At 35.2% G+C, this 23,562-nt stretch overlaps 1 protein-coding gene across 1 annotated transcript; it reads right to left on the bottom strand.

Moving 5' to 3' along the window:
• Positions 1 to 4,184: 4,184 nt before the first annotated feature.
• Positions 4,185 to 22,713, bottom strand: LOC150055652 (sulfotransferase 1E1-like). Its single transcript, XM_090343473.1, has 8 exons — positions 22,596 to 22,713; positions 18,074 to 18,226; positions 15,872 to 15,997; positions 15,177 to 15,274; positions 10,573 to 10,699; positions 10,135 to 10,229; positions 7,578 to 7,758; positions 4,185 to 4,794 (listed from the first exon to the last, which is right to left on the bottom strand). The coding sequence occupies exons 2-8, from the start codon at positions 18,210 to 18,212 to the stop codon at positions 4,682 to 4,684; spliced, it is 879 nt and encodes a 292-aa protein (XP_090199599.1). The 5' UTR covers positions 18,213 to 18,226; positions 22,596 to 22,713; the 3' UTR covers positions 4,185 to 4,681.
• Positions 22,714 to 23,562: the final 849 nt, after the last annotated feature.

Raw genomic sequence — 23,562 nt, 5'->3', positions numbered from 1 at the left:
TCTACAAAACTGGGAAGTATGGCTTGGCTCAAGGATAGGACTACAGCCTTGAGCTGAAGAGCTCAGGGACAGCGCACAGAGTCTAAGCCTCATGACCCCCATACCTCGCCCCCCTCCAAAAAAAGCTGATTTTTTTGCATTTAAAATTTGTTATTTTATTTTTGATTGTCGGTGTAATGTATAAATGGTTTGCAGTTACATTTGCCAGATGGTAGGTGCATTACTTCTCACACATTGATACCCGTTCTCATGTTTTGTCCCCACTTTCCTCCCTCTCCCCCTTCCCAATCATCCTGTTTTCCTCCCTTCCCTTTTCTATTTCAAATAAACAAATAAACATATTTACATTATACCAGGTAACAAAGTCCCATACAGTAACAATATGAGATTAACCAAAGGGCAACAAAAGAGAAGAGAAATAACAAAGTACATTAAGAACAACAATCACACAAGATAAAGCTCTTGTTTCCATATCCTGGATCTTTTCATTTAGTCTCCTCCTATATGACCTAGGTTTTGAACTAGGTTATGTACCTAGGTTTTGAACTATTATAATAATCCTCTGCTAGGAAAGTCCTACATGTGTACAGATTATGACAAATGAGGGAAACCATTGAGCCTATGTTCCTTTGGGTCTGGCTCACTTCACTTAATTTGATTTTCTTGAGATATTTTCTTTCTTTTGTTAATGAGTATGGGTAACCTCACATAGCTATAATGGGATATAATGTATAAACCTTATGTATCAGATTCAATCTTTGTTAATATATCCACTGAAGATTTTTGTTAATGAAGAATATAGGTGTGTTATTTTTATTCTTTTTTAATATATTTATTTTTCATAGCAGAGTAATGCCAAATATGCTACTTGGTATAGAGTTATATATCCTTTCTTCATTAATTTTTCTGAAGACAGTGAAACTACTTCACATTTTTAAAATGTTTGCTAATTTTCTTCAAGGAAGTAATCTACATAATTGCTTTTTCAAAGGAACTTAAGTAAAACAAACTAATTTATTGGTTATAAGACAATTAAAATTATATATTTCATCCTCTGTGAATTTTATACTAGGTAGTATTTGAAGAATCAATCCAGCAATTGTAATATGTCAGCCTTATGAAAATAACATTCTTAAAATGAAGGCTCATTCTATGAAGCCACTGTAACCCTCATCCCCAAACTAGACAGAGATTCATCAAAGAAAGAGAACTATAGGCCTATTTCTTTGATGAATATTGATGAAAATCTTCTCAACAAAATACTGGCCAACCGTATTCAACAACTCATCAAAAAAATATATACACTATGATCAAACAGGATTCATCACAGGAATGCAATGCTGGTTCAACATACACAAATCAATTAATATAACTCAACACATCAACAGGAGCAAGGACGAGAATCACATGATTGTCTCAGTAGTTGCAGAAAAGGCATTTGACATAATCCAACACCCCTTTATCCTAAAAGCTCTGGAGAAACTAGAAATCCATGGAACATTCCTCAGTATAATAAAGGCTGTATATGACAAACCCACAGCTAGTATTATACTTAATGGCAAAAAGCCCTCTAAAATCAGGAATGAGACAACGATGCCCACTCTCTCCACTCCTCTTTAACATAGTATTAGAATTTCTAGCCATAGCAATAATGCAAGAAGCAAGCATAAAAGGGATCCAAATAGGGAAAGAGGAAGTGGAATATTCCCTCTTTGCAGATGACATGATTCTGAATTTAAAGAACCCTATAGATTCTACTCCCAAGCTCCTTGAGCTGATTCAAAACTTTGGCAAGGTAGCAGGGTATAAAATTAACCCTCAAAAATCAACTGCCTTCCTGTATGCCAACAATCAGAGGAATAAGGGGACAATCAGGAAAGCAACTTCTTTTGCAATAGCCTCAAAGAAAATAAAGTACCTAGGAATTAACTAAACTAAGAATGTAAAGGATGCTTTTGATGAAAAGTTTAAAACTCTGAAAAAGGAAATTAAAGCAGAATTGAGGAAATGGAAAACCTCCCATGCTCCTGGATTGGAAGAATTAACATCGTGAAAATGGCAATCTTGCCAAGGGCTATCTACAAATTCAGTGCAATACCCATCAATAACCCAATGTCATTCTTTAAAGAAATAGAAGAAATAATCCAAAATTTCATATGGAATAATAAAAGACCCCATATAGCAAAAACACTTCTTAGCAAAAAGAACAGCACAATACCAAACTTAAGATTCTATTACAGAGCTATGTGACCAAAACAGCTTGGTACTGGCACAAGAACAGGCCTGAGAACCAATGGAATAGAACTGAGGACCCAGATATTAACACACAGACCTAGGGCTACCTAATCTTTGATAAGGGAGCCAAAAAAATAGAAGGGAAGGAAGACAGCCTCTTCAACAAGTGGTGCTGGCAGAACTGGTTAAACACCTGCAGAAAACTAAAGTTGGATCCTTCTTTGTCACCCTGCACCAGGATTAACTCCAAATAGATCAAAGATCTTGAGGTAAAAGCAGATACACTGAAAACTTTACAAGAAGGAATAGCAGATACACTAGGCCTCCTTGGCACAGGTTGAAACTTTCTTAAGAAGGACCCAGAAACACAACAAATCAAAGAAATTCTAGATAAGTGGGACTGCATTAGACTGCAGAGCTTCTGTATGGCAAAGGATATAGCTAGCAAATTAACTAGAAAACCTACAGAGTGGGAGAAGTTCTTCATTAACCACACAATGGAAAAAGGCCTAATATCTAAAATATATCAACAGCTCAAACAATTGAATCTCTCTAAAACAAATCTTCAAAGAACCATCCCATTAAAAGATGGGCCAAAGACCTAAAGAGAGTCTTCTGTAAAGAAGAATGGCCTATAGACACATGAAGAAATGTTTTACGTCTCTGGTCATAAAAGAAATGCAAAACAAAACAACTCTAAGATTCCATCTTAATCCATGTAACAGTATTTCTCCTGGTTATCTGATATATTGTATGTATGCGTATTTGGTTATTTGAAGTTGGATAAGGAAGGGAAGAAAACAAGTTGAAGGCCTGGGATGGGGGGAGGGAAATGGGGACCAAGACATGAGAAAGGGTATCAATGTATGTGAAGTAATGCACCTTCTGTCAAACATAATGTAACCCTTCTATTAAGTATGATAAAAATATATGAAAAAAAGAAAATAACATTCTTTGTAGCTTTTCTTAATTGTGTATTTACTGACATCCAAGTGGGCATTGTATTCTGTTTTCACTGCTATTTCATGGCAATAAAATAAATTATTTATGTCTCTTGGTCTTTTGTCAGTCTTGCAAAAGACTGATCAATCTTCTGAAGAACATTTTGGTTTCTTATTAATTTTATTTGACCTTTTAATGTCTTTTGTATTTTTCTTATAATTTTGTTGTGCCATTGTTTTCTTCTCCAGCTTATCTGAGAAATTCTTGAAAATACCAAGACCTTTTTGTGTAAATGTTATGCTCCATTAAAGGCAATTCTAGTTTATTAGACAAATAATAGGTTCCACACATGGGGCAAGAAAATGCATGATAAGCCAAAACAAAAGTTTCCAGAAGGTAATATGGGAATGTAAAACAGATTAACAAATTATGTATATCATCATTTGAATTTAAAAATATTTTTTGTAACATTTTTGCAATGTGGGTTTGTCTACTGATGCCCATTTGTACCAACTGGCTTTGCCAGTAATTGCTCCGATTCTCCACAATGAAATCACTCTTCCCTCCATACTCTTTTCCTGAACCTTTCCATAGCCTTTGCATAAAAAAATTACCATATGAATTCCATTTTTAAAGGATGCATTGGATGATACAAGTAATATATGTAACTCTTATATTAATATATGTAATTAACATATGTATTTAAGCTTTCTTAATTCTTATTTCCCCTATTTGTAATTAAATATATTATAATATATAATGTAATTTTACATTTTAGATATAATAAATAATATAATTATATATATAACCATACAGCCTAATGTGTACATGTTTTATACTGTGAGTTTTAATCCAGTAATATTGTAGATAGATAGGCAGGTGGGTAGTTAGAAAGATACATAGGAAAAGACAGATAAAAGAAGATAAATGTATTCATATATTTATCACACACATCTATGTTTCTGCACTACATGCACAAAAGACAAAAGAATAAAAATTGCCACAAATGCAGTTTAAAATATTTATTTCTTGTGCATTTTTTTTTGCCAGTCCTGGGCTTAAGCTCAGTGCCTGAGGACTGCCCTGGGACTTTCTCAAGGCTAGAACTCTACCACTTGAGACTCAGCACCACTTCTGGCTTTTTCTAAGTATATGGTACCAAGGAATCGAACCCAGGTCTTTGTGCATGCTAGGCAAGCACTCTACCAGTAGGCGAAACTCTCAGCCCTTCTTGTGCATTTTTAACAAGCATAATTATTTGTATCATTCTGATACATTACAGTTCTGTGTAATATTAGTTAAAAAGGAGCTAGAAGAAGGACTATATAACAAAAAGATATAACAGAATAAAGCATTTCTCCTTCTTATAAATAACCCAGCAAATATATGAGCTTGACTGTGATTCTTCACAAAAATTTTTCTTCTCTTCCAGTAAAAAACAAGAAAAAGTGAAGAATGATGAGAAGCATCTAATCTCAGAAGTATTATATAAAGGAAACCCTCCTCAGATTTCAGTGCGAAATTTCAATGTAGACTCCTTCATTTGCTGCTTATAATGTGCATCAAATTTCTCATTCAGGGCTACTGTGAAGTGATTTTTCCAGTCTCCCGAAATCCCTGTAATACAGAAAGAGGGTAACAAATGTAAAGCCTTTCTTCAAGGCCAAAGATTTTTTGTTTATTTTGCTTTTTCTTTTTTACTAGACATCACTTGCCTTAAAATCTCACCAATGTTTTTCTTGTCAATTTTATCACTGAAACATAATATAAATTTTATATTAGTACAGGTTACAAAGATGAATATATTGACTCATTTTGACAATGGTATTTTATTCATTGAGTTTCCTTAGGGGATTTTACTAGATTAAAAAAATCTCCCTCACATATTTTAGTTTTTCAATATTTAAAAATTTTAAAAGTGGATGACTTCCTTCCACAGGAGTAATATAGGATGTGTGATGGAAGGGAGAAGGAAGTCCCATGTGTTACCGAGTCCTGAGTTACTGAACATTGCTCTCTTGCTAACAACACACTCAAAATCACACTTATGTCCATGATAGGCATTAACTTTCACAAAATCATCATATAGATTCTTCCCAAGCATTCCAAATTATATTTGATCAAAATGAGATTAATCTTTGTCTCTATCAATTTTATTTCCTGTATATACTTTCATGCTTAATTAAGGTGGCCATGGGCTTGGATAGTGTGACCTCATGAATGGCATCTAATTCATTGTTTCTATTCAAGATTTTCTTTTTTTTTTATCAATAGGCTCTCTCTACCTATTTTGCCACTACCAGACAGAAGAGCTGCTTGAGATTTCATCCTTGGGTTGTTATCTCAGGAAATCAGAATTCCTTTTGCCTTCTATCACACATGGAAGGAAGCCACCTTCCTTTAAAAACCAATCTGATATTCACCTGTCCCACAACTTAGGGAACTCGACACACTCACAGTACAATAATTCAAACAACAGAAGATAGCAGATGAGCACTGAAAATAAAATGAAGTCTGAAAATACAGCAATTTAATAGTTCTTTACCATCATTATTGAGTACTATGTCAAGTTTGGATAGTGTCAAAAGAGACAGAGCACGTAAAATTTATCACCAAGCACCAGTGACTATTGCCTAATGTCATTACTACTCAGGAAACTGACATATGACATAAGTTGAAGCCAGCAGGATGGAGTAAAGCTGAGACACTCTCATCTTCAAAAGGCCAGCAAAACATGGAAGTGGATGTGTGGCTCAAATGATAAAGCATTAACTCTGAAAGATAAGAAAAAAAACTTCCAAGAATGAGCAGCATCGCCAAGTGCTGGTGGCTGATTCAGGCTAGCAGAGACTGAATATGAGAATTGCAGTTTGAATCTGGGCCAGGTTAAGTCCATGAGACTCTTATCTTGGATAAGCCTGTCAAATGCCAGAAGTATAGGGGTAGCTCAAATAGTAGAGCATAAACTTTAAGAAAAAGAAGCTAAAGGAAAGTGCCAAACCCCAGAGGTCAAGTCCTAGTACTGGCACCAAAAAATTATTTATATATTTAAATCCCCCTTCCCCCCCCCCCTCTCTCTCTCTCTCTCTCTCTATCTATCTATCTATCTGACTCATCTTGAAAATGCTCCCTGGTTTAGCTCATTGGCAAGGTTCATATTCATATTGTTTGAAGAAATTTCCTCACCCTCTCACTGATAATTTGGTTGAAAGATCAAATTGTGTCCACTTCTGTATACATTCGTGAGAGGATGGCCCAATACTCTGCATAACCTGCATACCTCAAAAGGTAAAACCTGACCTCCACTCGTCAGGTTATACCTCCAAGAGTGCAATCTCATTGTATGTGATTTTTTTTTCTTTCTTTCTTTCTTTTTTATTTTTTGCTGAACAGAGCTGTATCCAGTACCTCCTTCTGTCATTAGTCTTAAAAAGTTTCTATCATTTGTTGTAGGAAGTTTGTTTCTTCATCTCAAAAATGGGATCATACTCAGCCCGTTTTCCAGGTTCAAACTTAAGAGGATAAAATTTATGGTACAGGGTTGACACACATAAGCTTAGTAAATAAGAGCAAGCAGGTGTCATGTCATCGCTATGCTGAGCTTGAGGTGCCCATAGGTTATTTGTACTATAATACGCTGCAAAATCTGAAGAACCAAGCACTAGCAAGGTAGTAGGCATAATAAGAGAAGAAAGAGAACAGGGAGGTGGAAGAATAATGATACATTTTTGCCTCTGAAGAACTGATATAAACAAAGTATACAAAGGTGGAAAATTGTTAAAGAAAACTGAGCATAAAAGTATAGAAGTCTGTGCCTGCAACCTCAGGTACCTGGGAGATAGAGGCAAAAGGATCAGAGTTCCAGACAAAGTTAGGAAGATCTTTTTTCAAAAAGTGAAGGGATTGACTATAATTCAAGGGATAGATTACCTGCTTGGAAAGACCTTGGTATCCATTTTCATTCTGCTAAAGAAAGAAATTCGTGGAGCATGGGATAAAGGGAGAGCGAGAGGAAGGAAGGAAGGAAGGAAGGAAGGAAGGAAGGAAGGAAGGAAGGAAGGAAGGAAGGAAGGAAGGAAGGGAGGGAGGGAGGGAGGGAGGGAGGGAGGGAGGGAGGGAGGGACGGAGGGAGGGAGGGAGGAAGGAAGGGAGGGAGGGAGGGAGGAAGGGACATAAGGAGGGAGATGGGAAGGGAGGAAGGAAAAAATAACATGATGGATCCACAATAAGAATTATCAGATAAAAGTTTGAGGATATAGCCATTATCAGCCCTTTGCAATCAGGAAAATAATTAAGTACTGAAACAGTGCACATAGAAAATTTGCTATAGACTTTTGCCCCTAACCATGACAGCTTACAATTTCTATACTAATTACAAACAAACCCCATGGCTTTCTCACCCTTTCTCATGAAAGGTGACACCTTGTGATTCATCATCTCCTCTGGTAACGTTGTATAATTGGTAGATGGATTGTCCTTCATCTCCTGGAATGAAGTATGTTTTATAATCTTGTCCACAAGTTCCTTGGATGGCTTTCTCCCCAAGAAGTTAATCAATTTCATTACTTCTTTTCTGATATCCTAGAGAGAAAAAATGCTTTGAAGTCTAAATGTATAAAACTGCTAGACTTTAATAAATTGCTGTCCAGGTAAAAACAATGTTGGGAGAGAACAAAATATTTTTCTTATTATTGAATCTTATTGCAATTAGATAGCTAATAAAAATCACTTTGGGGGAAGTAGTTAAAACAATTTTACTCATCTATAAAATGGATATATAAATACATAAACTATATAAATTCATAAGCTATATAAATACATAAACTATATAAATACATAGAATATATTAACATATAAAATATAAAAAAGATGGCAGGGACATAAATGAAATGTCTTTTGTAAGATGTTTATGTGTAGTGTATACTCAATAAATGTTACCATTGACTGTAATTATATGTTCTCAAAATTCCAGTGTCCTATGAAAGATCAGATATGGGGAAGTTTTTATTTTTCCCTTAATTTATTGTGGGGAGTAATGAGTGACAACCAACGGAATGAGAATGATTAGGAAAAAAGAAATAATCCATCCAATACTCTACTTGGAAAACCAGTTGTGTATTCATGAGATCTACAAATATCACTAGCTCTCTACCACTTCTAAAGTGCATTCTACTATTTAGCATTCTACTATTGATATGACTGTTTGTGACTTCAGTGTTGCTTTCATATTCAGTTTTCTCTATGGAGATTGCGGTTTCCAATTCTCTGCCCCATTAATTCTTGTTTTCAAATTTCACTTTGCCTCAAACTTCCCTTGTGAAGTTCTATTTGAGTAACTCATTTTTAGTTTGGTGATCCAGTTTTTGCTGACAAATTTTTCAAGTAAAACCATTGTCTTATGTTTTTATTTTTTTCATATCATTTTTATTGTAATTAATAGAAGGGTTACATTATATTTGCCAGATAGAAGGTGCATTAATTCACATACACTGATACCCTTTCTCATGTCTTGGTCCCCATTTCCCTCCCCCCATCCCCACCCCTCATCTTGTTTTCCCTTTCCCTATCCATTTTCAAATAACCAAATACAAATATATCCAATATATCAGATAACAAAGTAAGATACTGTAACAATATGAGATAACCAAGGGATAGCAAAAGAGATGAGAGATAACATAGTACATTAAGGACAACAGTCACTCATTATATGGCTTTTGTTTCTATATCCTAGAAATCCTTTCATTTAGCGTCATACTATATGGCCTTACCTAGGTTTTGCTCTATTGCAAGTCTCTGTTAGGAGAGCCCAAGGTTTCTACTGATTATGATGAATGAGGGAATCCATTGAGCCTATATTCCTTTGAGTCTGGCTTACTTCACTTAATATGATTTTTTCTAAGTCTTTCCATTTCCTAACAAATGGGGCGATGTCATTCTTTCTGACAGCAGCATAGAATTCCATTGTGCACAAATACCACATCTTGTTTATCCACTCATCAACTGAGGGACATCTGGGTTTGTTCCATATCTTTGCTATGATAAATAGTGCTACAATGAACATGGTTGTGCTAGTGGATTTAGTATGTCCTTGTTTTTATTTTTTAAATTCACTTTACCTCATTTAAAATGTCATGTGTTCACATGGATTGTCAGTATGTCTTACTACTTAGGCTTGATACATTATATGCTCAAGGAAAATTAATTTATTCAGTCATAGACATTTTTATCAATTCAGTTATAGTGGAAACAGTAACACTGATATGAGTGATCAAAATAAGGAGTAAGGGCTGGGATTTTGGCCTAGTGATAGAGTGCTAGGCTAGCATGCATAAAGACCTGAGTTTGATTCCTCAGTACCACATACATAGAAAAAAAAGCCAGAAGTGTGCTGCGGTTCAAATGGTCGCACTCTAGCCTTGAGAAAAAAGCCCAAAGACAGTGCTTAGACCCTGAGTTCAATTCCCAGGACTGGCGAAAATTAAAAAAAGAGTGAGTAGAACTTGACAACTAAAAGTATATATTTCAATTTTTAAATTTTTATTTCTTTATGTTCATTACATGGCAAATGTAACATTTAGTGACCAGGTAAGTCTGCCTATAGTGATTGTGTGTGTGTGTGTGTGTGTGTGTGTGTGTGTGTGTGTGTGTGTGCATGTCTGTGTGTGTATTGCTGTTTTGGTGTTTTAGGAACTTTACATTTTTTGAAATTTTAATTTTGAAACTGTTCTTGAAACAATATTAAACATTTATTCAACTAGAATATTTTTATTTCTTAGATTTAAATTTATGTGAAGGGGTTGGATTATTATGATCTCTCCTTTCTATTGGAAGCTATGCCCTTTACTTGTTTAAAAACAGCTTGTTTTTGTATCCAGGATGTTGTCAGATGCTAACATCTTTGAAATTACTAGATTATGTGTTACTAAATTACTAAATTTCTTATGAGTGACATCTCACCTCTTTCATGTCTTCATAGAAAATAAATAACAGCTGTGGGTTGTTTCTCTTCTCCCACCATGCTTTTACGTGATCATACCAGGAGCCATAAGGAACTAAAATTAGAGGATAGGGAATGAATGCAAAGCACACTGTCACTGTAAGCACATATTCAAATAAAGGCAACAAAATATGAATAAAAAGTAGTCATGAAATCAGAACTAGTGGATCAATTGCACACGTTAAGGAAAATCTTCTTCAGCAAGAGGCAAAATAATGAGTAAACCACACACTGAGATATATTTTGCTAACATTATATGTCTTCCAATGTAGAGAAAGGGGGAGTGATCTAGGAGAACATATTTCAAATTGGTGTGTGTGTATGTGTGTGTGTGTGTTTGTGTGTGTGTTGGCACACATCTCCTAACTGGAAAGAATAAAAAGGAAAGATCTTTCTACCTTGTCCATCCATGAAATGCTCCACAAATTTTGGAAAGGATTCAGGATCTGGATATTCAGTTACCATCAGGAAGAAATAATAGTATGAAACAGCCACATCCTTCGCATTCCGGCCAACATAGATCATCTAAGAGTTGAAATTACATAGTAAATCATTTAATAAATTTGGAACTGTAGTGTCAATATTTAAAAGTATATTTTCAGGCACAACCACAATATATATTTACTGTAGAGGTAGATAAATTGTATAAAATTATAAGGAAGAATTTTTTTTTTCTTTTAGACAGGAATAGCCTTATGAATGACTAGCATAACAGACAGTCAGTGACTGATGTTTCACTCAGGCAACAATATACGTACTGTTGTTCATACTACACCATTATTTTGTTTCCTAAATTAAAAATAATCTCACGGCTCCTTTGTACCATTCGAGGGGAAACACCAACATAATTATATAGATCTCAGGGAACTATTATCTCAAACAAAATCTTGTTGGGTTTCCATTCTACATATAAAAGAAATACTGAGGGATCAACAGTCCTGGTTACTACTTTAATAATCAGTCTTGACATGATTCTGTATTTAAAGAATCCTATGGACTCTACTCCCAAGCTCCTTGAGCTCATTCAAAACTTTGGAAGAGTAGCAGGCTATAAAATCAACCCTCAAAAATCAACTGCCTTCCTTTACGCCAACAGTGAGAGGAATGAGGCAATAATCAGGAAAGTAACTCCTTTCACAATAGCCTCAAAGAAAATAAAGTACCTAGGAATTAGCTTAACTAAGAATGTAAAGGACCTTTTTGATGAAAACTTTAAAACCCTAAAGAAGGAAATTAAAGCAGAACTAAGGAAATGGAAAAACCTCCCATGCTCCTGGATTGGAAGAATCAACATTGTGAAAATGACAATCTTGCCAAGGGCTATCTACAAATTCAACGCAATACCCATCAATATCCCAATGTCATTTTTTAAAGAAATAGAAGAGGCAATCCAAAATTTCATATGGAATAATATAAGACCCCATATAGCAAAAACACTTCTTAGCAGAAAGAACAGCGCTGGAAGAATTTCAATTCCAAACTTTAGACTCTATTACAGAGCTACAATTCTTAAAACAGCTTTGTACTGGTACAAGAACAGGCCTGAAGACCAATGGAATAGAACTGAGGACCCAGATATTAAACCACAGACCTATGGCCACCTAATCTTTGACAAGGGAGCCAAAAAAATAGAAGGGAAGAAAGACAGCCTCTTCAACAAGTGGTGCTGGCAGAACTGGTTAAGCACCTGCAGAAAACTAAAGTTGGATCCTTCTTTGTCACCTTGCACTAGAATTAACTCCAAATGGATCAAAGACCTGGAGGTAAAAGCTGACACACTGAAAACTCTACAGGAAGGAATAGGAGATACACTAGGCCTCCTTGGCACAGGTCGAAACTTTCTTAATAAGGACCAAGAATCACAACAAATCAGAGAAAGGCTGGATAAGTGGGACTGCATTAAACTGCGGAGCTTTTGTATGGCAAAGGACATAGCTAGTAAATTAATTAGGAAGCCTACAGAGTGGGAGAAGATCTTCACCAACCAAACAACGGACAAAGGCCTCATATCTAAAATATATCAACAACTCAAAAAATTGAATCACTCCAAAACTAATCTCCAAAGTAACAACCATCCCATTAAAAAATGGGCCAAAGACTTAAAGAGAGTCTTCTCTGAAGAAGAAACAAAAATGGCCTATAGACACATGAAGAAATGCTCAACATCTCTGGTCATAAAAGAAATGCAAATCAAAACAACTCTAAGATTCCACCTCACTCCAGTTAGAATGGCCAGGATCAGGAAAACGAATAATAACAGATGCTGGAGGGGATGTGGCCAGGAGGGATCACTAATACACTGTTGGTGGGAATGCAAACTCGTTCAACCACTATGGAAAGCAGTGTGGCAGTGCCTCAAAAGGCTAAACATAGAACTCCCCTATGACCCAGCAATTCCACTACTTGGCATTTATCCAACCATCCAGAAACAAGGACATACTAAATCCACTAGCACAACAATGTTCATTGCAGCACTATTCACCATAGCAAAGATATGGAACCAACCTAGATGTCCCTCAGTTGATGAGTGGATCAACAAGATGTGGTATTTGTACACAATGGAATTCTATGCTGCTGTCAGAAAGAATGACATCACCCCATTTGTTAGGAAATGGAAAGACTTAGAAAAAATCATATTAAGTGAAGTAAGCCAGACTCAAAGGAACTTAGGCTCAATGGTTTCCCTCATTTGTCATAATCAGTAGAAACCTTGGGCTCTACTAGCAGAGATCTGCAATAGAGCAAAATCTTGATACATAAGGCCATATAGTATGAAGCTAATTGAAAGGACCTCCAGGATATTGAAACAAAAGCCATATAACGAATGATTGTTGTCCTTAATGTACTATGTTGTCTCTCATCTCCTTTGCTGTCCCTTGGTTATCTCATATTGTTATATTATCTCACTTTGTTATCTGATATATTGGAGTTATTTGTATTTGGTTATTTGAAATTTGATAGGGAAGGGGGGAAAACCAAGACGGGTGGGGGGTGTGGGGGGGAGGGTAATGGGTACCAAGATATGTGAAAGGGTATCAATGTATGTGAATTAATGCACCTTCTATCTGGCAAATATCATGTAACCCTTTTACTAATTACAATAAAAAAAGAAATTAAAAAAATAATAATCAGTCTTGAATTTTACTATCAAGTTTTTACTCCTTAAAGTTTGCACTAGCCTGTAATATTCTACTCCAGGATACTCCCATAAACAATTCAATTTTTTGTCCCAAAGTCATGGCATGGTCTCACATCTGTTGGCCTTGAAGATTTTTTTCTATTATTCTGCTCCTTTTTTTGATCACTTTCTTCTTTTTATCACTTATAGTTTACAGACAGATCTGTAAAAATTTTCTTTCCTATATGCTTTCTTTTGTACCAGTAAACCATCCTAGAAATTCTCTACGAATGATTCCATCTACCCGTCTTTGACTTCAATGATCTATGAGACTGAAGCAGCTAGGTTATGATGTGGGATATGGTAAATGTATGGTAGCTTCTTTCATCTGTGAAGGAAAGCATCAGCAGAAACACTAAACTCTATTCTCAGAAGAAGAATGTGACCTGGACAAATTTCCTACAAAAATATTACAAAACTATGTCTGAAAAATGCGTAACTGTTACTGATGTGAGAGCCTCACATATGGAAAGATTTCATAAAATGTATATTATCTAAGATTTCTTTATGAATAAAACAAACACTATACTTTTCAGAAATCCTGTCCATGGACCTTTAGGCAATGTCAAGTATGTCAAGAAATGTCAGTACGTACAATGGACATATTTCAGGCCATGACAGCTACTGGTTTTTGTTGTTGTTGTTGTAAATGATGACGGAATAGGATAATTTAAGATTTTGCAAGTCTGTTTGGGGTCATAAAATATCTTAATAAATCTAGAAACATTTTGAGGAGTCATGTTGATGATCCTAGCCTTGCTTTGCATATCCTTCACTGTTTAACATTCTCTGCATAAAGCAAGCTTGACCATATCTCATCAGCTCTATATGTCTGTAAATCCTGATTATAATGATAGTAAACTGTAAATGTGTATACTTGGATTCAAAAATCCTAGCTTATTCATTTTATTCAATTTCCACATGTATACAGATATATACATATCTATGTATGATTTACATTATATATGTATACATATATATACATACACACTACATAGTATGTGTATGTGTGTGTGTGTGCTTCTAGCCAAATTAAATTGGTTTCAGATCTTACCTGTGAGTTTGCATAGGGTATATTGGATGCATCTTCAAGTAATGCCAGAAAAATGCACCGCTCCTGTCCCCACATTTATAGCACCCTATGATTGCAAACTGGTGGCTAAACTGGAACATAATGTGGAGAAAGACTCAAGGATGCATATAGATATTCACTTCCTATATTTGTCATACATTTGGGACAATGAGAATCACAAAACCATTGCCAGATGTAGCACCTCCATTACAAACTGGAAGCAGTAACCAAAATAAAATTTCTTTACTTTATGACTTACTGAAACTGTGGTATTGTGTATTAACTTAATTGAGACAGTCACTCACAAATTATGTACAGTTTACTCTTTTCTGATCTGTTTTCAACAAGCACAGAATTTTGGAAAAGGGGGACATTTGATAATTGGTATTAACAATGAATATAAAAATAGCTGCTATGTACTGTTTGTAACGTTCTAGGCACCATGTCAAGAAGTATACACATAATTTTGTTTTTACTAATTCTATGAGGAAAGTACTGCTAATACCATTCTCTTGCAGACAAGCAAACTGAGGCATAGAATTTAACTCACTTCAAAACAATTTCCAACAAATGATAGTATTATAAGTATAGCCTGGACTTTCTGAGAAAGCATACTATAATAAAATTTTGTTAACTAGTCAGTGAGGAAGGATAAATAAGCAAATATATAAGACATAATTTAGGTAATATTTCATCAGATATTTCCAGTGCCTGATTTTTGTGAGATTCTGGGACCACTTGGCTCTGCTTACCTTACAGTTATTTTCCCAAAACGAGACTGGAAGAAGACTAGGTGGCAGGTGAGTTTTCACTATTCGGGGAGAGTCCATCTCTTCCAATTGTTTTACTCCTAATTTTTAAAAACTTAAAATTAGACTGTTCCCCAAACTAGAATGACCTGCATACACATACAGTGATTTTTTTACACATATTATTTTAAATCTATACATTTTCCTTTGAAAACACATATAGGAAATGATAGAGAAAAGTTATATAAAGAAACTATTGCTGCTATTTTAGTAAGCACCTTTTCATAAAATGCACCAATCTGTGCTTCTTCGTAGCCATCTTGGAACCAAACACACAGAATCTTAATAACTTCTCTTCTTTCTTCCTCAGCCTACACACACACACACACACACACACACACACACACACACACACACACATTAGAATTTTTTGCCAGTCCTGAACACTGTCCTTGTACTATCTCAAAGTTGGTACTCTAGCACTTGTCTCTGCTGCATGCATGTAAATCTGTGTTTATTCACACTACTCCATATATATGTCACACTGTAATCGACATCATGTTGTACACTTAAATTTATACTTTCTCTGAGGTAGAAGATATAATACCAATTTCCACTCTTATAAACTAACTTCTTGCATTATCTACATCTACTCTGTAGCATATACATACAGCTTTTGAAATCAACTTTAATATTACCATTCAACTTCTCTTCTTTTCTGCATTCCAAGTAGGGTACTCTATTAAAAATTGCATCTTCTTTGCATTTTTCCACATCACCCTCTTTGTAGATCATGTATACGATTTCACTAACCCATGTTGTGCCTGCAAATAAATAAATAATGTGTCTACTGACCATGCACAGACAATGGCAGGCATGCTAGATTTATACATAGAAAAAATGAGACTATAGTAATGAAATACAATGTGAAGTGTATTTAGTCAGAAACTCAATCTTTCATCTAATCTTTAATCTTATGGTACTGAAAAATAGATTACTTAATTGAGCTTAGGCTTAATAGAGATATGGCACAAATTCAACATTTGTGTGAAATAGGAAAGGATCCTACCAGGCAGAAAACATGGTGCCATTACTTTTTTGCCAGTCCTGGGGCTTGAACTCAGGGCCTGAGCACTTTCCTTGAGCTTCCTCAAGGCTAGAATACTACCACTTGAGCCATAGAACCATTTCCAGCTTTTTCTATGCATGTGGTACCAAGGAATCAAATCCGGGCCTTCATGCATGCGAGGCAAGCACTATACCACTAGGCCAAACTCCAGGCCCAGTGCCATTATTTTTAAATACATATTGACTAATTAAACATTGAATAATGGTGAGGAAAGAATTAGAACCAAGACTATACACCCTAGTCAAAGAACTAAATAGATGAGTAGTTATGAAACTGCAGAGGTAAGTTAGATGGACAGCAGATAATAATTTGTAACTAAAGTCTGAGTTTTCTCATCAAAGTCATGAAACGACATTGACAAACATTAAAAATCAAGCAGTAATATCAATGATATGTTTAGAAAGAAAATGCTTCTAGTGTCAGTAAACAGAGCAAGGGTGAAATGGGACATGAGGGATACAGTAAGATGCTGGATCTTAGTCATGTTTTCATTTTCATTTCATTTTCTTTCATTGGGGAAGTAAAGAATCTAGAAAAATTGAAGTCAGAATAATGCTCATCAGATGATTAGTTCTTTCCTATCATTTACCCAGTAAAAAAAATGGAGAAGTTTAATAGACAGAGGAACACCAAAGACATATTTTGTGTTTTATGAGCATACAGATAATTGAGGATAGATGGATACATGCATAGATACATAGATATATAGATATATGGTAGGTAGTATACAGATGCCAAGATAGATCTATCCAATTGTAAGTCCTCACAAATTCAGTAATATATGTGTGTTTCCTCAAACCCAGCTAATGCATTTTTTTTGCCAGTCCTGGACCTTGAACTCTGGGCCCAGGCACTGACTCTCCCTGAATTTTCCCAAGGCTAGTGTTCTATCAATTGAGCCACAGCACTACTTTCAGCTTTTTCTGTGTATGTGGTACCAAAGAATTGAACCCAGGGCTAGCCAATCATTCTACCACTAGGACAAACTCCAGGCCTCTACATTTATTTTCAAGTGCTAAAATTTAACAAGTACACACAGAAATCTAGACCAGACTGTTCAATTCTCCAAAGGTCTGTGACTGATAACATGCCAAAACAATGAACAGTTGACCTAAGCTCAAGAAAAAAATGTCATTGCCTAAGAAATGAATGTTTGTTTTGTTAGATTTAAAGACTATGAGCTAGTTAGCTAAAAGAGTTTTTAAATATTTATGAAAAGTGTTTCTATGCTTCATATACATCAATGTATAAGATAGTTTACAATTTTAATATGTTGTGTGCATTTCTAGTGTAAGCAACAATAATTTCAGAAAAGGTCTGTTATGGGACTTGACCTCAAGGCCTGGATACTGTCCCTGAGCTCTTTCACTCAGTCTAGCTTGCACTCTATCACTTTGAGCCATAGTCCCACTTCTGATTTTCTGGTGGTTAATCGGAGATGTGTCTTATGGACTTTCCTGACCAGGGTTGGCTTCAAATCATGATCCTCAGATCTTAGCCTCCTGAGTAGCTAGGATTACAGATGTGAGCCACCAGCACCTGAAAACACTATTGATATATCAGTATGGTGGTAAAATTCAGTTACAGAGCTTGAGATTGTGGAATACACGTCTAACATCTATTTTTTCTGCTTTTATATCAAAATTACTACAGCTGTCCTCATCTAATGTAGAAAACATATATGTAGGAAATTTACAGCTTAATGTTAAGACTTAAAATTGATTTATAATCTCTAGATGAGAAATCACCTTGACATAGCAAGGAGACATACCAGACTTAGGATAGGTGGCAATGACAAGATCATCTGGCCTTGCTTGGAATGTTTCCACATTATTCCAGTACTTGACAAAGTCTTTATACATTGGAATTCCATGGACTGCACCAAAGGCTTCATTGCACTCAAGATCCATCGTACAGTTGAATACTGTAAAAAAAGATATATTTTATACATTGCATGTATGTACTGTAGTATATTCTAACATGAGCATTGATATCTAGCTTTTAATAGCTGTTACTCTGGTGAGATAAAGTCACACTAAACATAGCTGGGACACAGTCTTGGTGTTTAAAGAGTTTCTCATTCCATTAGGAATGTGGTTTAAAATATAAAAAGATAAGAAGACATAGGATATTATAAAGTATAACTCTTTTTAGTTTGTTTTTTTTTGTTTTATTTATTTATTTATTTATTTATTTGGCCAATCATGGAACTTGTACTCAAGGCCTGGGCACTCTCCCTGAAATTCTATTTTTGCTCAAGGCTAGCATTTTATCACTTGAACTACAGTGCCCCTTGCAGGTTTTTCTGTTTCTGTGGCACTGAGGAATCAAACCCAGGGCTTCATGCTTGCTAAGCAAGCACTCTACCACTAAGCCACATTCCCACCTCCCTAAAGTATAATTCTGGAAACAAATGATACATAGGGAATACATAGCATATTCTAAGAGTATGATGGAGGAAAGTAAGAGTGTTTACAACCTGTCAAAACTGAAAAGGTATATGAAAGTACAGGATAAATTTTAAAAGACCAAGGGATATAAAAAGACAATTATTAGCCAGTTCACGCCTGTAATTCTAACTGCTCAGGAGGCTGGGATCTGAGGATCAAGGTTCAAAGCTAGCCCAGTCACAAAAGGACCTGAGACTCTTATCTCCAATTAATCTCTAGAAAATGAGAAGTGGGGCTTGGCTCAAGGGTAATGCAGTAGCCTTGAGCTGAAGAGCTCAGGGGCAGTGCCTAGGCTGATTTCAAGCTCCAAGATCCCCTCCCAAAAAAGACAATTATTAATGCCTTTAAATCAATTTTCTTAATGCCAAAATATGTCATTTAATAAACATTCAAATTCTTAGAAGATATATTTGAAAGAAGTTAAAAAGAATGACACTGAAATTTCTATTGAAGACACAGAAACTTGAATGTTTAGACTTCATTTGAGACCTCTATTATCTATACATTTATCTCTCTTGATCACTAATGACCATTGACTCACTTGACTGAAAGTTGAAAAGTTGAGGATGATAACTTGATTTCCTGATTCAGTTACAACTCATACAACTAATTTCATGTTTAAGAACATGACATACAATAAGTGAGACATACAGTAATTGAGCAAACATCTCTTCATTAGTTTTCGACTACATTTTAATGCAATTTAATGCCTAAGTGTGTTTATCTAAATTTATGTTGCAATTTTGTATGGAATTTTAATCCAGTTTGACATCAAACTATATAATGTAGACATATTTTGTGTTTGTACTAAAATATAACTTTGGTTGTTATAAATGACACATAAGTCAAAATACCAAAGTTTCATAGAGAATGTAACTGTTTACTAGTTAAAAACCCATTTTTTCAATGTATTTTTCTGTATAACTAGAGCCACAATAGGTATGTTTGAATATCATTAATTAGCACAGTACGCAAGATGGACTATTAAACTCACTTTGAAAAAAATTTTTTCTGATTACTCACAACTGAAAAGCTTTAAATATTTTTTTATTTATTTTTTATTGTAATTAGTAAAAGGGTTACATATTTGCCAGATAGAAGGTGCATTAATTCACATACATTGATACCCTTTCACATGTCTTGGTACCCATTTCCCTCCCCCCCCCACTCCCCACACCCATCTTGGTTTTCCCCCAGCTTTAAATATTTTTGATCTGCATTTCATAGATGCATTCTAATGGTTATGTTTTTGTTTGGTATGAGTTTATTGATTATTTAAAACTTTTAACTATGCTTGCCTATCTGGAATGTTGATTTCCCTAATTTCAGCTACTATTTTGTTTCATACATTGAAAATATAGATAATTTCCTATTTCATATTGAAATTCTCTTTTAGGTTTTTTTGTTATTTGGGTTGGGATGATGGGGCAGTGGGAAAGGGTAGTATTATTGGCTCTTGAACTCAGAGCCTTATTCTTTAGCTTGGCTTGTTAACTCACAGCTGATATTCAACCACTAGAAGTGCATCTCCAATGCTTTCTGCAGAAAAATTGGAGATATAAGAGTGTGGAGGGTTTGTCTGAGAAGCCTGACTCCAAGTGTAATCCTCATATCTCAATCTCTTGAGTTGCTAGGATTACAGGAAAGAGTCACTTGTAACCAGTTCTTTTAGTTTTTTTAATTGTACTGTCTAAAAGCTTATTTTTCATTTTATCAACTGTGTTATAATTTTCTTTTGTTTTATGCACTTACCTGAGCATTTGACTACCAAAGGTTTGTTAAGAGATCACATATTTTTAATAATTCCAACGGTTAGTGTGTACATAGCATGGACTACATTTATTAAAGGAAAGCATCTGCATTGAAGTTACAGTTTGGTTATTTGAAATTGAATAAATTTAGAAAATAATTTGAGCTCCAATGTTTTCTCATCCTCATTTCAAAGATGGCAATAATTGTAATATTTATTAGAAGTAATTATTACAAATTAAGAGAGAGAAGAAGCTTAGCTTCCTTGTTTGATAAATATGAATTTGTATCACATCTACCTGACAATATGCAGGGAACAAAACTCTACACTCTGACCTGTCAATAGCATAATAATTAGTACTGGCAAGTTCTCTGTTCAAACAGCTGAAACACACAACATCAACATTTCCCATATTGTAATTTTTGATGGTAACAGAGAAAATTGTATTCAACCATCTATTTTCTCACACTAAACAACCAATACGACTTTTTCTCACATTTGTTTCCATCTCTTCATTTCTCTAGGGTACTCAGTATGGGGTTGATTTTTCCTTGGCCCCAGAGTGCACATCAGAAGATAGAAACTTTCTGTAAGAGGTTTGAACTTGTTTGCTTTTGTTCAAGGAATGGTGTAACGTGTGTCTTGGAAACCACAAAACAACATTAGTCACCACTCTTCTTCCCCAAAGAGAAAAATAAGCAGGTCCCTAAAAGTAATCTCGTCTTTGAAAATCTCTCAGACATATAGTATGTATACTCACCATTATTGTAGGATTTCTATTACCAAAATAGCAATTCAGTCTCTTCAGTAAATCTTATCACACACAAACACTCTCCTTGTTATCTGAAAATGTTTTTGTTTTCCTTTTTGCAAAAGAAAATGAGTTTAAAGGCACCTCCTTGATGTATTCATTTGTTTATTCATGTGCATTACTTTTGGGGATAGAGCCAAGTTTCTAAGACTTAGCTTGCAGTCAGCTGGGAACAACTAATTAACCATTATATATAGTTGACTTATTGCTAGCTGCAGCTTCACAATCAATTTTCATCTCAGAGTTACACTGGGAACAGATGATAAAACTACTTTTTTCTTTTAACTACTTTTGATAAATTGTCCCACATTTCAGTGCATGGATGTGCTTCCTAGCTGGCCTCTCTTATCTCAAAAGATTTATTTCAGTTAGAAAGTACACATTTCCTAAATGAGGATAAAGGTCCAAGTTGTAAAAAAATGCTATAAATAAATTTAATTCAGAAACAATTTTTCCTTCTTTCTCCTCTTTGTCTCTCCCTTCATCCTTCTCTCTTCCATTCCCCAACCAGCCTTTTATCTGGAAAACATCCTGTGTGCGGATGCCTCCTGTTTCTGAACAATATGGTAAATTCTAGGACCCTGCACTGAGCCTCTGGAGTCCTGATTGTCTTAGACCTTCCTGAATTAAGGGAAAGTTATCTTTTTCTGTATCTTTCTTTTTCAAATCTCAAACTTCAGTAGATGCTCAGGAATATTTGGTCAGTTTAATTATTAATTTTCTGGGTCTCTAGTCTCCCTTTAAGGATTTCTAGATAATACAGGCACTGTCCTGCAGTGACTTAACAATGTTGCAGTATTATTTGAAGTCTCTCATTTAAAAGTTACAATAGTTTTACAACTCTTTCTAGTGATAAACTGACTCTGATATATTGCACAGAAATGAACCTAAGATTATAAGTCAGTCTACATTCTACCTTTGTCTAGTCAGCTTGTGTTCTTTTCTCATCACCAAAAAAATAACAAATATGTTCAGCATGCAATACTTCCCAGATTGTTACAGTACTATAATCTTATGTTACAGTTCTCTAAATACAAAACATTATGTAAATGAAGATATTACTTCAGTGACAAATAAGTGACTTTAGTCACTTTTAACTCCTTTACATACTAAGAAAAACCTTATCTTCCCCACATTTTTTTGAAACAGCATGGCAACATATGGCATTAATAAAAAAAACTTTATCTTCCCTACATTTTCTTTCCATTAAACAGCTTTGCAACATATGGTGTACATTTGATACTTAAAATTTGAGTGTTAGCATTAATAATAAACATACTACCTGGTCCAGATGGTCCTGGGGAAGAAACTGAATGATCTACTTTAGTTTTCTTCAAATACCAATGCAAGATGTAAGCTGAGAAGAGAAGATGAGAACTGCTGGTGCATTTGGAATGTTTCTAGTGAGTTTTATTCTGAATGCCAGAGAAGGAGGCGGGGATCAGATTTGTGGGGGCTGGCCTTGTGATGCAAGAGATTAACAAAGATATGGAGTATGGAGACATACCTACATTTGCATTCAACCACAAAGGGCCATCTTTATTCCTTCAGAACTAGAGAAAGCCTAGGCTGTTGTTTTTTGTTTTAAATCTTTGGCTGATGATTTCTTAAATTTCCCAATCAGATGCAGTAGTTTAGGGAGAAGGAGGATGAAGAAACCAAGCTGAAGATGAGAGAGAAAATGCCTGAGGCAAAACACACAGAAGAGAGAGTGGAAGAGAATAATAATCCCTTACTCATTCACTGATGAATAATGACATGGCTGAGGTTGACATTCAAAAGAAAAAACTTGGTGGAATGCGAGAAGACAATGGCAGAGAAGAACCTGGAGGGTGGTTAAACCTCTGAATTGGGACACCTGCCAAAGAAGGTTCTGTCACACTTGGTCTGGTCCTAACAAGTCAACTGGAAAACATGCTCAATTTGACATAACTGCTTTAACTCTAAAACAGCTTTGGAGTTAAAAAACAGATGATTACTGAAACATCACACACATTTGGGTCACTGTTTTAGAAATGCTACTCTTTGTTACCAATCATTTGGGATTATATATTATGAAATTTCCTCATAAAGGTAGCCAAGAACAATATCTTCAGTTATACAGAAGAATGAGGGGAAAAAATAAACTGGACAATGGTGTCTGAAATCCCTGAATTCTTTACCCTTCTTTTGGGGCTGCTGTATCTCCTTTGTTCGCACCCTTTTAACCTTCATCAATACCTCTAACACCATTAGTTATTACACTGGTT

The sequence above is a fragment of the Megascapheus bottae genome, chromosome 13, assembly GCF_031878675.1.
Source record: "Megascapheus bottae isolate mThoBot1 chromosome 13, mThoBot2.hap1, whole genome shotgun sequence".
Classification (NCBI taxonomy): Eukaryota; Metazoa; Chordata; class Mammalia; order Rodentia; family Geomyidae; genus Megascapheus; species Megascapheus bottae.
Note: the sequence above shows the minus strand (reverse complement) of the source record. Positions and strands in the feature narration are given on the sequence as shown.

Excerpts from the sequence above, each read along its gene's own strand:
- LOC150055652 (XM_090343473.1), bottom strand. The coding sequence starts at position 18,212 with ATGGATCTTGAGTGCAATGAAGCCTTTGGTGCAGTCCATGGAATTCCA. Across the intron at positions 15,275-15,871 it reads AAAAGAAGAGAAGTTGAATG|GAGTAAAACAATTGGAAGAG; the intron begins GTAATATTAAAG and ends TTTAAAAATTAG. Across the intron at positions 10,230-10,572 it reads GCATTTCATGGATGGACAAG|TTCCTTATGGCTCCTGGTAT; the intron begins GTAGAAAGATCT and ends CTCTAATTTTAG.